Here is a 15,280-nt window from a genome sequence, read left to right as displayed (position 1 = left end):
ATTTCAGTTACGAAATCCCGATAGTGGACACCCCATTCTATTTCATAAGTCACTTACCTCACAGAAAATCTTCACAACACGAACTGCAGCAATTACAGTAAGTAGCAACAACAGCCAGCTAAAGAAAAGATTCTAACTACTATAGACTCTGACATCTAGGAGGCATATGGATAGCAAAATAAATATTTTGTTAAAGAGTAAACAATGTATTTAGAAAGTTTTGCCTTATTTATGTGACATCCAGTCCCAAAAATTATATAGTTGTCAATAGTTCTACCACCCAAACATTATCATACCTTTCCTTGAGTCTTTTCTTATAAGAAATTTCACCTCACTTTACATTGCGCGTCCTACCAACACAGAGTCTCCACTAAGAAAACGTCCCATACACTTCTCTATTCACTCGATAACTGCTAATCCGTCCAACCACAGAATCTCTTGCTGAAGGCGCAGAGCGCGGTCAGCGTAACACACTCTACAGCGATGCAAACATAGAGACAGGCTACTTACAAGGTTACAGAAGCATACTTTACAAAATACATATCACATAAAGTTCAGAGGTCTCATGCTTCTTTATTATTGTTTGTGTTATTGAGGCGTAACCTCATGACTCATGAAGCAGATGACCCCAGTTCGAATCCTACCTCAGGCAGGTTTCAAATTGTCAAATGCGTAGTAACTGTGTGATCTAAGAACTGTATTAGAATACTGTATTCCAACAGTAGGGAGGAAACACACAACTGTTTAAGGGAGCTAGACAGAGTGTAAAACATCCACTTGAAATTAGTCTTTTTATTTTTTTTTTCCAGCCATCCAGCCATAAATTCAAAACAGCTTGCGATAAAGCAACTAAAATTGACAAAAGTCACTGTCAAAACATTGCGTGTCCTATTGCATATTGATATATAAATACGACTAGCCAAATACACAGCATGCAGTTTGAATCGGAGACTGCTGAACTTTATGAACATTTTTGGGTTACTGATACAGTACACATGAAAAGGAACTAAAATAGTAAATGAGATTAAAATAGTAAATTATATTAGCAACATACTTTTTAAATACATATTGATGTATAAGTTTGATTCAGAGCATGCAAAATAATATCTTGTAGCATACTCTCAGCAATACCTATGCACTTCCAATCGTGTGTACTGTCAGTGGAGTGGTACTTTATGACCATCGCAAATAAAATAAAAATTAAAATTTCGTTAATTGTTGTTGACTTTTACTCAAAGAATATTATTAAATCAGATACTGATGTGTAAGTAAGGTCCTGAACCTGAAAATATTGAATATGACATTCCAAGGGGAAATGGCATCTGCTCCTAAGACTTAAATTTTTGGGTTAAGTTTAATCTAAAAATTTAAAAAGTTTATGGAATCTTGGAGAGAAATTCATCGAAACAAAATACACTTCTTCAACATTTCAAAATATAAAATAACTGACTAGATTACAATACTGTCAAAAGATGCCGTGTTTACGATATTGGTGAATGTGTATATTTTATAATCGCTTTCGGGCTAATGCAAAAATTTTACTGTTGCCCAGTAAATAGCATTTTCTCCATTTCGTCTACGTGATGGAGCGTTCTCTGGCTGCCCGCAGGTGAACATCTACGCGGGCCCCAACCTGAGCAAACAACTGACGTTTGGCCCGCCGCCAGCAAAGTCGCTCCGCACCGAGTACAGCGCCCTCGAGTGCACTGTGGAGTCCGTGCCCAACATGCAGGCGGCCATAGACCACATACACACCTACGGCAGCTCGCACACCGACGTCATCGTCACGGAGAACCGTAAGTACTGTTGTCGTGCTCCAGCAAATGTGGTCGGCAACCAGTGCCGACGTCGGCGAGGACGCCGTATTTTGGCTGCCCGAGCTAATTCCGTGTTCCTGACACCGCCCTCTCTCGGCACACAGTTCCTACATTAAGTTTGAAGGCCTGGCCACCCCTGCTCCATGTATTCTCAACTACTGAAGCTTTGTGCACATTTCTATGCTGCTCTCTAATACTGCACCGAACTGCTGAATAGATGCTTCGCAAAAAAGTTACGCGACTACCGAATATCGGGCCAGTATCACTCCGGACCGAAAGAAAGCTGGCAACGAGAAACAAGTGCTCTGGTAGCGCCTCTAGCAGCTAGTGTGCCAACTAGTTTTAAATGTCGCATCTCTGGTGGCGTCTTTTTCTTCTTCTCCCGGTCCACGGTTAGGCCTTAAACCCTGTTCCTGTCCCTCTGTCTTCCTCCACCTCCCCACAGTTCTTCTTACAACACAATTGACTTCCATCGCTTGTCTAGGGATTCTCTGCGGTGAGGTACACAATACATGCATTTTCAATCCTGCTTTTTTCGCATTAATTCCTTAATTATTGGGTGTAACGACTAATTCTCTATTTCTTGTTTTGTCTTATCTTGTGGAGATTTTCACTGACCTCAGTAACAGCAGGGCTAAGGAACTTCATCTCCATGTTTAATGTTCTGTTAGTTCTTTTGATATTTATAATGTACAACTTTCTGCTCCAGGGCAGGTCACTGGGGCGTTAGCGGCCACCAGGCAGGAAGAATACCGCCGGTTGAACTTAACAAATAGTAACAAACCGAATGCAGCAACTGTAACAAGAAATCGAGAAAGCTAATTAGGTCCGCCTTCCGCAAGCACTCACTCGCTGCTCTTCGTTTCAGTGACACTGCAAGCAGCAACATGAACACAAGTCACTGGAGAATCGCGAGATCTCACAATGGTGGAGGTTTCACTGCTAGGATTAAAATCCACTGAACTTAAGCTTGTTGGATCCAGTTGACAATTAGGTCGTGTACCCTCACGACCACAGCCCTTCCATCCAGAAGTGCATGCGTGCCACCAGCAGTCCACAGTGTGTTCTCGCACTGCCCTCTTGGCTCCTCAGGAGTCCCCAACCGAACCGCTCACTCCCACGACCCGGAAGAACAACGACGTCACCCCAAAGCTAGGGCCACAGTTACTACATATCGATAACGCCACTGCTGCCACTAGCGGACAGGCAACGCTTGCGAAACCAAGTGGCGCCAGTCAACACTAGAAGAATACAAACAACCGCAACCATGTCAACTAAACGATACTGTTTGGCCTCCAACAGAGGACGGAAACCTACAACAGAACCAAAGCGAGCCGCAGCATGGCACAGTTCTCATTCTTTTTTTGATGATGGTCAGATACGATCACGGTGTTAACCATACAGTTTGTTTGTGGGAAAGATCGGTACAGCAATATCGCATACTTCTCTGAAAGACTGTATGAAAGTAAGGGACTGTCCTCTAGATTCTTTTTACTTCCAAATTCGCCAGGAATCTTGTAAAACCGCAAAACAAAATAAATGAATCCAGAAGTTATCTGAAAGGAACTGCAATATTGTTATTGGCATACCAGTTGTTACACTTCTTTATTCTGATTTGCATGAAATAGAAAAATTAATAATTCTATTCTTTCATTAGTTTAGCTTTATCCAGTACATTGCATTGCATGAAAAATTATTAGTTTAAATCACATGTAAACTCTGTAAAAAAGAAGTACAGCTATCAAATATCATATGAACAATTTAGTAGCTTAACTACAAAAAATAGTATTTAAATAAGAGTATATTCATTGACACCTTAAGTGCTTTAAAAGATGACACCTCAGATTTTCAGTGATATGTTTGTGGGGGTAAAGGTACCATGTGGAATGTAGTGTTTATTACTTAATCTGGCATTTTATATTGTGTCCATTTGATCAACGAACAATCATGAGAGAAGACACTTAACAATTTAAGGAATTCTAAACAAATTTGTGTGGTAACGATTGCATACTTGGAAAAATTATGAAAGTTGTTATTTATCATTTTCTAATATATCAGGGTCTTTGTATGTCTTCCCGATTGGTTTTATTAATTCACTCAAACGGAGGACTTCGCACTTCACTGCGCTCACTTCAGTCATGATGTGAGTGTTGATGAAAGAAAGTTCCTGTAATGGAAGACTGCGTACAAACGCCTGTGCGACTGCGTGTAAAATCTCCTGGAACCAGTGCTCGGTTTACCTGTACCTGCAGCCACACGGAAAGTGCGAACGCCCACGCTCGTAGGCCGCTGCTGTTGTGGCTGCGACCAGCGCCCGTCGTGACAGTTATTGCAAAGTGGTCGTATTCGTGGCTGCGTAGCCAATTGAGAAGACAAATATGGAAAAACTCCGTCTCCTGTGGATCAGCTGATGCAGTGGCGATGGTCTGAAGCTTGTTTGCTTCCTGCTACGGTAGATATGCACCAGCCGCTCCGCTGCAAGTAACAAACTCATTACCTCGCGTTTCAGTCTCCACTAGTGATATTAGGTACAGTGTCATAAAGACATCACTTTATTCTAATCATTGATAAACGAAACACTATAACTACTTGAAAGTGTGCAAAATGCCTCTGTCCAAAACAAACTCTTCTGAAAACACTTCAATTCACTACCGATCGCATATCAAACGTTGTCCCTCGCATTGCTATATACTGGTTGACCCATTCATCTGTACAACCTCAAATAACTTTATGTCTTGAAACTGTGTAAAAAATATATCAAATAAATGTTGTTTAGCTAGGGAGACAATAAGCATCGTGATTGAATTTCTTATAACTTTATTCGTTAAGAAGATATGAAAAGCAATGTAAGGGTGTGAAAAAATATTGAAGTGCTACCATGAGCAGTTAGTTAAAGCCTTGAACTGTCATGCTTTGCATAAAATATGAACCTTTATGCCCCAGAGACAATTGGAAGCGCTACCTGTTCACAAATATTTAGCATAACTGTCAGACATACACCCTTACGTTGTCTGGCCGCAACTGAAATGAATTTTACCTATTGAGTAATAAGTAATGATACATCAGGAAGGTGTCCAGAAATTGAATAGTGCAGTTGCTTTCGCTTTATAGCTACAGGCGCTGCAGCTGAGGATTTTCCTTCAAATATGCAATCATTGTAACTAATATTGCAATAGAAAGTCCCTTAGCACTTTATATTTCATAATATATCTCACTGATATCCGGGGTCACTCTTCAGTACATTTAGGAAACAGCGGTTACCATTAACATAAGCCGATGTCCTGCTTTTCACCGTCTGAAACCTAATTTCATGCAAAGAAATAATATTTATTGATAGAGAATCACAACTGTAAAATGTAATCAGTTCAGTTTGCTGTCTGTGGCATCTTAGAATGTTTCCTGCCCTATTCGGCTTCAGTAAGAGTGCCCAACACTGTGGCGAGTCAGCGTGTTGTCGCTCGAAGTAAATGTAGTAAATTTAGTGGCTGGAATGGAGTCAAATGACTGAAAAAAGAAGTTATGAATATACCTGTACATTGTTCGCTTCTTGGAATGAATAACGAAAAGACATGCTCGCAACACACTGCTTCCTGCAACACAATAACTCATTTACATTTCAGCAGTGGATGACATTTTTGAATCTATAACACTACGGGTCGAAAACATAATGTTTGATCCTATATTCAACTTCCATTTAACAAAAAGTGAGCGCACGTATGCGATTCCGTTTCGTCACTCGAAGGCATATCCTTCACGCTCTGAGCGAAGTATATCGTGAGCTAACTATGCAGAACTTTCGAATATATTTCCGAAATAAAGTATACGTTTTCCTAATAGTCACCACGGCAAGTAATTGAACATATCTTATCCGATTTCTTCAACGTCACAGAAATTCCGATCCAGCTCAGGCCAACAGCAGACAAAGCCAGTTTTCCTTCAAATCATACACAACACCGCTCGACAAATAACAGTACCAGAATGGTGAATGCAAGTTGGAGTACCTCGTGGTCCGAAAGCCGCCAAGATTTCTCATTGGCTGATGTCCAAACCCGACCTCCGAAGACGCTAAATACCTCGGCGAACACACAAATAGGTAGCTCAAAGAGTTTATTTCAACTAATCGAAGCTGGCTATTGCAGAAACACGCAAAACATCCTAGAGATAATGTTGTGATTTAAAAACAGCAAGAATATGCTGAACGAAAAATGAAATTCAAAATGAATAGGCAACTTTCACAGTAAGTCTTTTTTTGATACCAGCCTATATTTTTTAATTGATAGTTCACTTTTTACCTCGTGGCTTCTCCAAAACATAGCACAATGTACTATCACGTAAAGAGACGTTATGTTAAACGTAACACAAATTTGAGTTTGACTCTTGTGTACTTGCACACTGTGCAGGCCCCTGGGGTGAAGTAATTCGTCCACTTGCTGTAGTTGACAGTCAACACATGGAAACACAAGGGAAATGCGCACTGATCGCTTAGTCAACCGATCATTGAGTCAGACATTTTGAATTGCAGGTTTTTGTGAGTACAATTATTTACACAACAAAGAGAAGGTAGAAACGCAGCTCATCTGTGGAAAATGCAAGTTGGCTGAACTGTAATGGCAATAATGTTCTCTTATTTGCAGTACAGGTACATATAGTTCAGTACTTTTAAACGATATGTTGTGTACAATAAACGCAAACCTAGCTTAAAAGTTGCATCATCATTACTTTACTTTTACTGTGGTCGAAGTTAGGTGTAATGCTACTCACGCAGAGGCTGCAGAAGTGTTATATACCAACAAGAACCGACCTTCCCAACACCTGTTTCCACGTCTTGTTGTGACTCATCAGGAGACGGGAAATTGCAGCCCAAGGTCAGACAGTCGTTGTAGAAATCGCACAAACGAAGCTGCAGAAGTTACCGTCATCACTTCTGTTTCAATGAATCCACACGTGAGCGCACCACAGCTTAGACAGGAAATTTCCATTCCTAAAACCAGCGTACATCACATTCCAGCACTCACCATTTCCTTCCTTATCGTGTAGACTTACACGAAAAATTGCATGGGAATGGTTTCCAGAAACGTGTGCTGTTCATCAGTAGGCACAGCAGAAAATCCTCGCCACACAGAACTTCTTATACGATGTTCTTTTTACTGCTGAGTGTCTCTTCTCAAACGATGGACATGTTGATACAAAGAACACGCCATATTAATCCAGCGAAAACCCACGACAGTTTACACAAGTGGAACACCAGCTTCAATGGAAAGTTAATTTCTGGTAGTATATGCTAGGTACCATAATGATGGTTCCATATTTCATCGATAGTAACCTCAAAGGCAGAATATACTAACTTTCTTCTACGAATTCTTCCTCGTCTTGTGGGTGAAGTACTGCTAAGCACCCTAACGCTTATGTGATACCAACATTCGGATAACCTTCACGTAATGCCTTGCGAACATGTCCTGTTCTGAAACGATGTTATCCTGCCAGATGGTTTGATAGTGAACCGACAACAGGTTGGCCTGCTCGGTGTCCTGACTTAACGCCTCTGAAGTTTCTTATTTGAGGATGCATAAAAGACGTTACCTATCACGATATTCGAAGAACTCCAACGACATGTAGGAATTTATTGTTTGCTAAGTAATACAGCACAGCAGGCAACACTTGAAGCAGTGAGGAGTTTTTTCATCATAGGTAGGACTAGGGCATCGGTGTAAATGGTCATACCTGTCAATGGTCAACACTTACAACATTTTTGAATGTTCTATTCCTTTCCTTGCGCACATCACTACCAAATGGTATTAAAGATCCATTTTCTGTTTTTTAATTGAGTTAAGTGGTGTGTTTAATTAAACGTGATACATTTGGAGTAGATCTTCGAACGCTATTTGAAAAAGACATACTACTGTTCATACCTCTGTAACGAACAAAGTTATAAGAAAGACAGTCATGCTGGTTAATGTCTCCCTGATAGCTAAATAAAACTATTTATTATTTTGTTTATAGACAAAAATATGCTTTGGGCTGTCAAGATTAATGCGACACCATCGATAGAAGCCAACGTCACTTCCTGTTGCAATGAATTTTCAGTAATAGATTTCATCTTATATATTAAATATGGTCACTTCCTTCACTTTCGTAGGTGTTGGAATCAAGGGGCATCATTAAGCAAAGTATTGTTAAGACCATTAGTGTCACTAAACGAAGCACCCTCCTAACCGTCGCTAGTAATCCAATGTTCGTTCTGCGTTGTATTCTGCATTTGTTACTCCAGTCAAAAGGAATGTCTGACATAAAAGTTCCGTTACCAACTTATCAACTAAATTGCATGACACAACTCCAACTATAATCTGAAGCAATTTCTTTGGGCTAATCCAAACACAGTAAAGGTTCAGAGGGTTATTTTCACCTAAGGTACAGGGTAATTAAAAAATCCATGTAACATCTTAAAAACCGCTACAAGTAAATGACTAAATATAACGTAACAATTGAAGCAATAAGTGAAAGAAAAACTATCAAATTATTTTTTAATGTGGTACCACCATAGTTTTTGAAAATGGCGGCGAATAAGCGGAGGAACCATTTTGTGGGCTATAATTTGCTCATAGCCAATCGGTAGTTTGTCCACACCGTAAACAATGAATGTAGAGGGTGGAACTTGGTGCCGGGAAACTGTTTATGCCTCTTGTATAACACAAAAGGGTCTGATGAGCCATTTTTCACTCTTGGAACGTAAGCTGGTCAGTAACAAGATTCACATGATGCCACCAGTCTACAATATCATACTAAAGCGGTACAGAAATTCGAGGAAGATGGTTGTTTGTTCGATGCAAGACGTTCGCTATGACTTGGTGTGTCAGAAAAAACGCTTGACCGTGTGAGGAATGTAATGTTGTGAAGTCGCACAAACTCTACGAATTCACGTAGGGTACAACTGAACATCCCTCAGCCAACAGTGTGGAAAATACTTCGTGAGGGATGAAGAGTGAAGCAATACAAAGTGACTCCCCTGGAGTATAAACCCGTGTTACTGTTGATGGTGATCCACCAACCGGATGCGTACGTTAATGTCGGCAGACCCTTTTGTGTTATTCAAGAGGCATAAACAGTTTCCCCGCACCAAGTTCCACCCTCTGCATTCATTGTTCACGGAGTGGACAAATATATGGAAACACTTAAATAGAACACATAACCATGCCTAACACAGTGAGGAACACTAGTTTTCAGTCGTCTCGGAATGGATAAATACAGATTCTTCGTGCCTTTTAACGGAATCTTATCCATTCTTCTTGCACAATAGTTGCAAGTTTGGGTAACGATGATGGAGGTGGATAACAGTCTCGGACACTTCTTTCCGAAGTAGATCAAAGAGTCTCGATAATGCTGAGATGTGGTAACTGTGTTGGCCGAGAGAGATGCGACAATTCATTCTCGTTCTCACTATACCAGTCCTGGACGATGAGAACTGTGCCAACAGGGGCCCTTTATGTAGTCTTGGAACACAGCATCACCACGGTGGAACGAACATTGTACCACTGGATGTACCTGATCAGCCAGAATGGTCACATAATCCTTGGCAGTAATGCGTCCTTGCAGAGTATTCATGGAAACCAAGGAATAACACGATATGGTAGTCCAAATCAGCACCGAACACGCGCCATGTTTCACTCTTGGGACGTTAACTGGGCCAGAAGTGAGAAGTAGTGTGAAACAAGACTCATCCCTCCAAAAGTATTTTTCCACTGCGGCGTAGTCTCAGTTTTCCTGTTACGGGCATTTGCTTCACTGATGAATAGCTTTGGAATTCTAACTTCCCTGCAATGCCCAGCTTCTGTAGCTACCTTCGTGTTGTTTTGGTACTGACAGGGTTCGCGAGTGCGACATTCATTTCTGCAGTGACTCCTGTTTTTCGTCACACACCCCTTCAATAAGCGTATGTCACGATCACCCAACACACACTTTCTTCCGTGTTATGACTTAGCGATGGTGTATTTCCACTTGCCCTGTATAAGGTATAAATTATTCGAACGATACTCCCTGAAACACACGACACTTCGGTTACCTTGGTTACGGAAGCCCCTACCATACGAGCACCAACAATTTGCCCCCATTCGATTTCACGTTGCTCCGACATAATGCACTCAAAACTACACAGGACTCAGCTGTGAGCACGACTGACAGTAGCAACGAATTGAGGACATCGTAAACGTTCTGTTCGTGGTCAAATAAATCAGCGCAACCTGCAGGCTTCGGTAGCATTTGCATTTATGTTCAAGCAGAAATTTTTCGCGGTGTTCTATTTGTCCAACTCCTGTACAATACAAACTTGTTACCGCACTATGCACACGTCCATTAAAATCAATTGCTCCCAAAGATGCAGACCACAACGGAGAGAGCCATTGATTACGGTGGAAGAAAGTTGACTGAACCTGCCCCATGTCGTTGGCTGGCCATCTGAAGCAACGTCCCATCTGTGAACTTGTACGCCACTGGTTGTCGGAACCGGGTCGACTAGCCTCTGCACCTACCTTGAACTACCATCACCACAAATCAATCACAGCTCGCTCCTTTGTCCAGTATCTTCGGTAGTTTTTCAGAATGGCCACCAACCTCCAACAGACCCACAATAAACTCTCTCTAAAATTCTCTTAATTCGGTCTTGTGATCATCGACCCACACTAGTTTGTTCACTACACCTTTTAATCCAGTATGATGCTCAAAACACTCGTTTTCAGCAAGTGAAATGCAACTTTTGTCGGCACGGTAACTCAGCGTGTTCGGTCAGAGGGTTAGTTGCACTGTGTAATAAAAAAAAAATTGAGTTAATGGATCAAAGACGAAGTGAAACGGGTGTCTTGCGACGTCCGCCCCGAGCAGATAAAACGAACAAAATGAGATTTTAAAAAAAATCCAGGTCACTTTTATAGAGATAAAAAATTTGTGGGAAGGTCTTACGGGACCAAACTGCTGAGGTCATCGGTCCCTAAGCTTATGCACAACTTTAACTAACTTACGTTAACGACAACACACACACCCATGTCCGATGGAGGACTCGAACCTGCGACGGGGGGAGCCGCCCAGATCCTGACAAGAAGCCTCAAACTGCGCGGTTTTTGTAGATTTTTATTTCTCGTTCAGCTACAGGCAAAGCGTGATACACTTACAAACATCAACATAAAAATTTAAATTAACATTAACAATGATTTACAATAAAATTTTCAGGGTTTCCAGCCACAAAAGTGCTTGGTCACTTATCACATGTATGTCCATCAGATTTCCTCCCTTAAGTCCGTGTACGTCGCACTCAACTATATGCTGCATGGTTTGACTCTCTCCGCACTCACAATTGGGGTCCTGGGAGATACCCCACTTTTTCAACAAATATCCGCACCGACCAACACCTGTCCGCAGACGATTTAGAGTTACCCACACTCTACGTTGGAGTTGGAAGCCTGGAACTCGTTGAGATGGGTCCTCAATAAGGAAACTGTTATTCACTTTGCTTTCCTGCCATTGCTGTTTCCACAGGTTATCGATATCAATCTGTTGTTTGAGTTCTTTCCAGAAGGGATTTCTTGACATCAATCTGTCAGGGGGAGGAGGTAGGTCCCTGAACTTTTCTTAGTACCTCTGGATTGCTCTTTCACGTCTAATCGAGGGTGGTTCGATATTGGCAAGGACGGGCAGCCAAGGTTTCGGGGTGGGTCTTACTGTTCCTGTTATGAGCCTCATTGTCTCGTTAAGTTGCACATCAATATATCTGACATGCCTACTGCGGGCCCAGACGGGTGCGCAATATTCCGCTACACTATACAGAAGTGCCAGTGCTGATGTGCGTAGAGTTTCAGTGGAACATCCCCAGGTTGTTCCTGCCAGTTTCATTATGATGTTGTTTCTTGTTTTCATTTTTTGGGCGACTTCGTACAGGTGGCTCTTATATGTGAGAGTGCGATCTAGCTTAACACCCAGGTATTTTGGCGTTCTATCGTTTTTCAACAACTTACCTTTTATTTGCACTTTTAGCTCACGATTTGCATCTTTGTTACACAAGTGCATTATTGATGCCACGGATTTAGTCGGATTTACTTTGAGGTGCCAGTTGTCATAATATTGTTGTAGTCGTTCCAGATCCCTGTTTAAAATTTCTTCCAGTTCTTCGAAAGTGTTGGCGTGAGCCGCGATAGCGATGTCATCTGCATACATAAAAGAACGAGATTCCAGGTTTGGGATGTCCGCTATGTATAAATTGAAAAGGCATGGAGCCAGCACAGACCCTTGGGGGAGGCCATTTTGTAGTGTCCTGTAGCTGCTTGTTTTCCCATTCAGAGATACCTTGAATCTCCTGTTTATCAACATATTTCTGACTAGATCTATGATCTTCTTGCATTTCACGACTTTTGACAGTTTATACAGTATCCCTTTTGTCCATACGGTGTCGTATGCTGAGGTGAGATCTAATAATACCATGCCCGTTTTCTTTTTGTTTTGGTAACCTCTTTCAATGAAAGTGGTTAGAGATACTCATTGTTCAGTTTTCAGTTGTGTTCATTCCCTGCACCTTGCGTTATATGTTAGTCAAATGTAAAGTGATATTTAAATAAAACATACAGTTCATATCCTTGGTCACGTTTCCCCTTACATCCATCATCAGATTTATAAGCGGAAAATACGATTAAAGGTATTTCAAAATTTTTGCAACAGTACTTGTTACATACGAATTATTTACTCCTTAAATATGCCTCAAGCGCCAAGGTTTGTAACTATTATGCATTATATAAGTAACTGTTAACAACTTCCTTTCCTCTGTGTCGCTTCAGTATAGAACAACAAACATACTCCTTTTTTCGTTTGTATGTAATATGTTACCGTTCTTGTTTCACAATTCCTAAAATCCTTTAGTTTTTATCCATTCTTATAAATCTGATTACGGCTTAAAGCCTAGACCTATTATGTGTTGAATTAACTAAAAATGTAACCAAGACTGTGAAGGTCATCCGTCTCTCCTAATGTCAATACGGCATCATTTCATATAGAGATACCATGGGTTACTATGGACACGTACACCGTCTGTCCCAAAAGCTCCTAGAATGATTTTATTCCTGGGGTAGAAGCGACGTCAGTGCATTACTACGGTGGCAGCTTTGCTACCAACAGAGACAAGCTAACTTAACACTCGATCGGTCAGTTGGGAGCAGGCGGTGTTAAGTAGTGGATGACGTTGAGTCGAAGTGTGTCAGCGTTCTTGTGTCACAAATTTTCAATGGAGTAATATATCTAAATCAAATGTTCTACATGTTCTCCAGAATGTTTCGAAGAAGAGAAAAGTGTGAGCAAAGTTTGAACCGCGCAATTTGACTCTTGAACAAAAAAACCAGGCGTGGATACCTGCTCCAAATAGTCTGTACATCAGAATGCGCAGAGTTCTTTCCTAGGTAAAATCATCACGAGTAATGAGACTTGGTGTCATCAATACAAAGCTATCAAAAATCGACAAACTGCAGAAATTCACATAAAGGGTAAACGCGTTGACGACGTAACTGACATTGAAGCCAATTTTAAGTGTGAGTTGAACAACATCCCGAAATGGAAATGAGCGTTTCGCGTCATTGGCCGGGAGGTCCCTTGCGGGGCAGGTCCGGCCGCCTTGGTGCAGGTCTTATTACATTCGACGCCACATTGGGCGACCTGCGTGCCGGATGGGGATGAAATGATGATGAAGACAACACAACAGCCAGTCCCTGAGCGGAGAAAAACTCCGACCAAGCCGGGAATCGAACCCGGGCCCGTAGGACGGCAATCCGTCACGCTGACCATACAGCTATCGGGGCTGACAACATCCCGAAGAATATTTTTATGACCATTTCGTATAGTGAACGTAAAGAGCGTTGTACTGAAGAAAGGGAGACGAAGTGGAACACCTGAAGCATTAAAGATATCATCTTAACTTTTCTCTACTTTTTATTAATCCAGTCTCTAAACTTTTAGCGACCAGTTACAAATATAATATGAGCGACGTCCTAGTCTGGAAATTAAATCAACAGTCAGCACACCTTGTAAAACATGAACTTGTATCAGAAATGTCTAACCTGATTTAATTCTTTTTGAATATGCTTGTATAACCGTTAAAATCACATAATGATACCCGTAATGCCGCTTTCGGATATCACAATAGCCATCTTCAGATATTATTAAATTCGTGACAATATACTGTACAGTTCACTTTTGACGCCGAATGTATGTACATAATCTGTGGTTCGTTAGTGCGGCGGTAATACGTAGCCTTATGAGTGAAACTAGTAATTGAGAATCATAATTGGGTGACTTTATCGATTTGATATTTTTAAGGTCAGCACACTGTGCTTCGCCATACTGGCATGATTTTTGTGGAGTTACTATAGAAGTAGTTCCCCTTCCCATTCACGTAGAGTTTTACAGAAGACTAAAAGCATGACTGGTTCCGGCGGAGGTTCGAGTCCTACCTCGGGCATGGGTGTGTGTGTTTGTCCTTATTATAATTTAGGTTAAGTAGTTTGTAAGCTTAGGGACTGATGACCTTAGCAGATAAGAACCATAAGATTTCACACACATTAGAAAATTTTTTTAAAAGCATGACGAAATTTCATATTCAAATTACGTGATATATGAACTTCTTTAACTCCTTTCACTCACGTGCTGGCACCGTTATTTAGTATTGAGACTCAGAATAACAGCCCCGAAATGTACGGTAAACAGCCGACAACAGAGTTACATGGAAGTGGAAAAGATAGAATGTAAACAGTGAGGCAAGTAAGAGGAGAAAGAATATTCCTAGAAGTACGTATTCCTAGACACGAACGATGCCTTGCATTAGTACTCAGTTTATAATGCCGCTTCTGTATGTATCTATCCCCCCCCCCCCCCTATTGCAAAAGGCACAGATTCTGAAAGTACACACGGTTTTCTCAAATGCAGGCAAGAGCTGTTTGCAAATATCCGGCGGCGTGTACCTGAGACATAAATGCGGTTGAAACTCCAGCAGCTGCAGCAACTATGCACATCGGACTTGCAAATGCAGAAAAACCTGTCGCTAGCGGTGCACCCGCAAACAGAACTGCATGCATTCGCTCTGAAACGGCTCGGTTAGTGCAGGCTGTGTACACTGGAATCCTGCGCCTCAGGACGCAGGGGAGCGCCGCTGATGCAGCGCCGCGCTTTGAAACAATAAGGTTTCGATACGCGCGGCACCAGCTGTATGCACGTACTGGATCTGAGGTTTGTATATGCTGACCTGGTTTATAAGACTGCAGCAAGTACTGTATCCATTATGGAGTAACAACGTCTGCACGTAAGATTGACTCTACTGACGGGTATTCAATTTCAAACCTTTTAACAATCGTTTTACGCAGGTCATTAAGCTCAATACTTCTTCACTGCATAAATAGCAGTCTGTGCACTTACTGTCCTCTTGTTATGTATTAGTTTTCGTCACT

The 15,280-nt window shown here is 41.4% G+C and overlaps 1 protein-coding gene across 1 annotated transcript in view; it reads left to right on the top strand.

The window, feature by feature from the left end:
- LOC126248240 (delta-1-pyrroline-5-carboxylate synthase) overlaps positions 1–15,280 on the top strand; it is a 204,232-nt gene that overhangs the window by 158,137 nt on the left and 30,815 nt on the right. Inside the window, exon 13 of the mRNA XM_049949084.1 lies at positions 1,610–1,796. Coding sequence (XP_049805041.1) covers positions 1,610–1,796 — 187 coding nt within the window. The remainder of the gene's footprint in view (positions 1–1,609; positions 1,797–15,280) is intronic.

Source organism: Schistocerca nitens, chromosome 1, assembly GCF_023898315.1.
Source record: "Schistocerca nitens isolate TAMUIC-IGC-003100 chromosome 1, iqSchNite1.1, whole genome shotgun sequence".
NCBI classification, from domain to species: Eukaryota; Metazoa; Arthropoda; class Insecta; order Orthoptera; family Acrididae; genus Schistocerca; species Schistocerca nitens.
The sequence above is the reverse complement of the archived record's forward strand: the minus strand, read 5'-3'. Positions and strand labels throughout refer to the sequence as shown.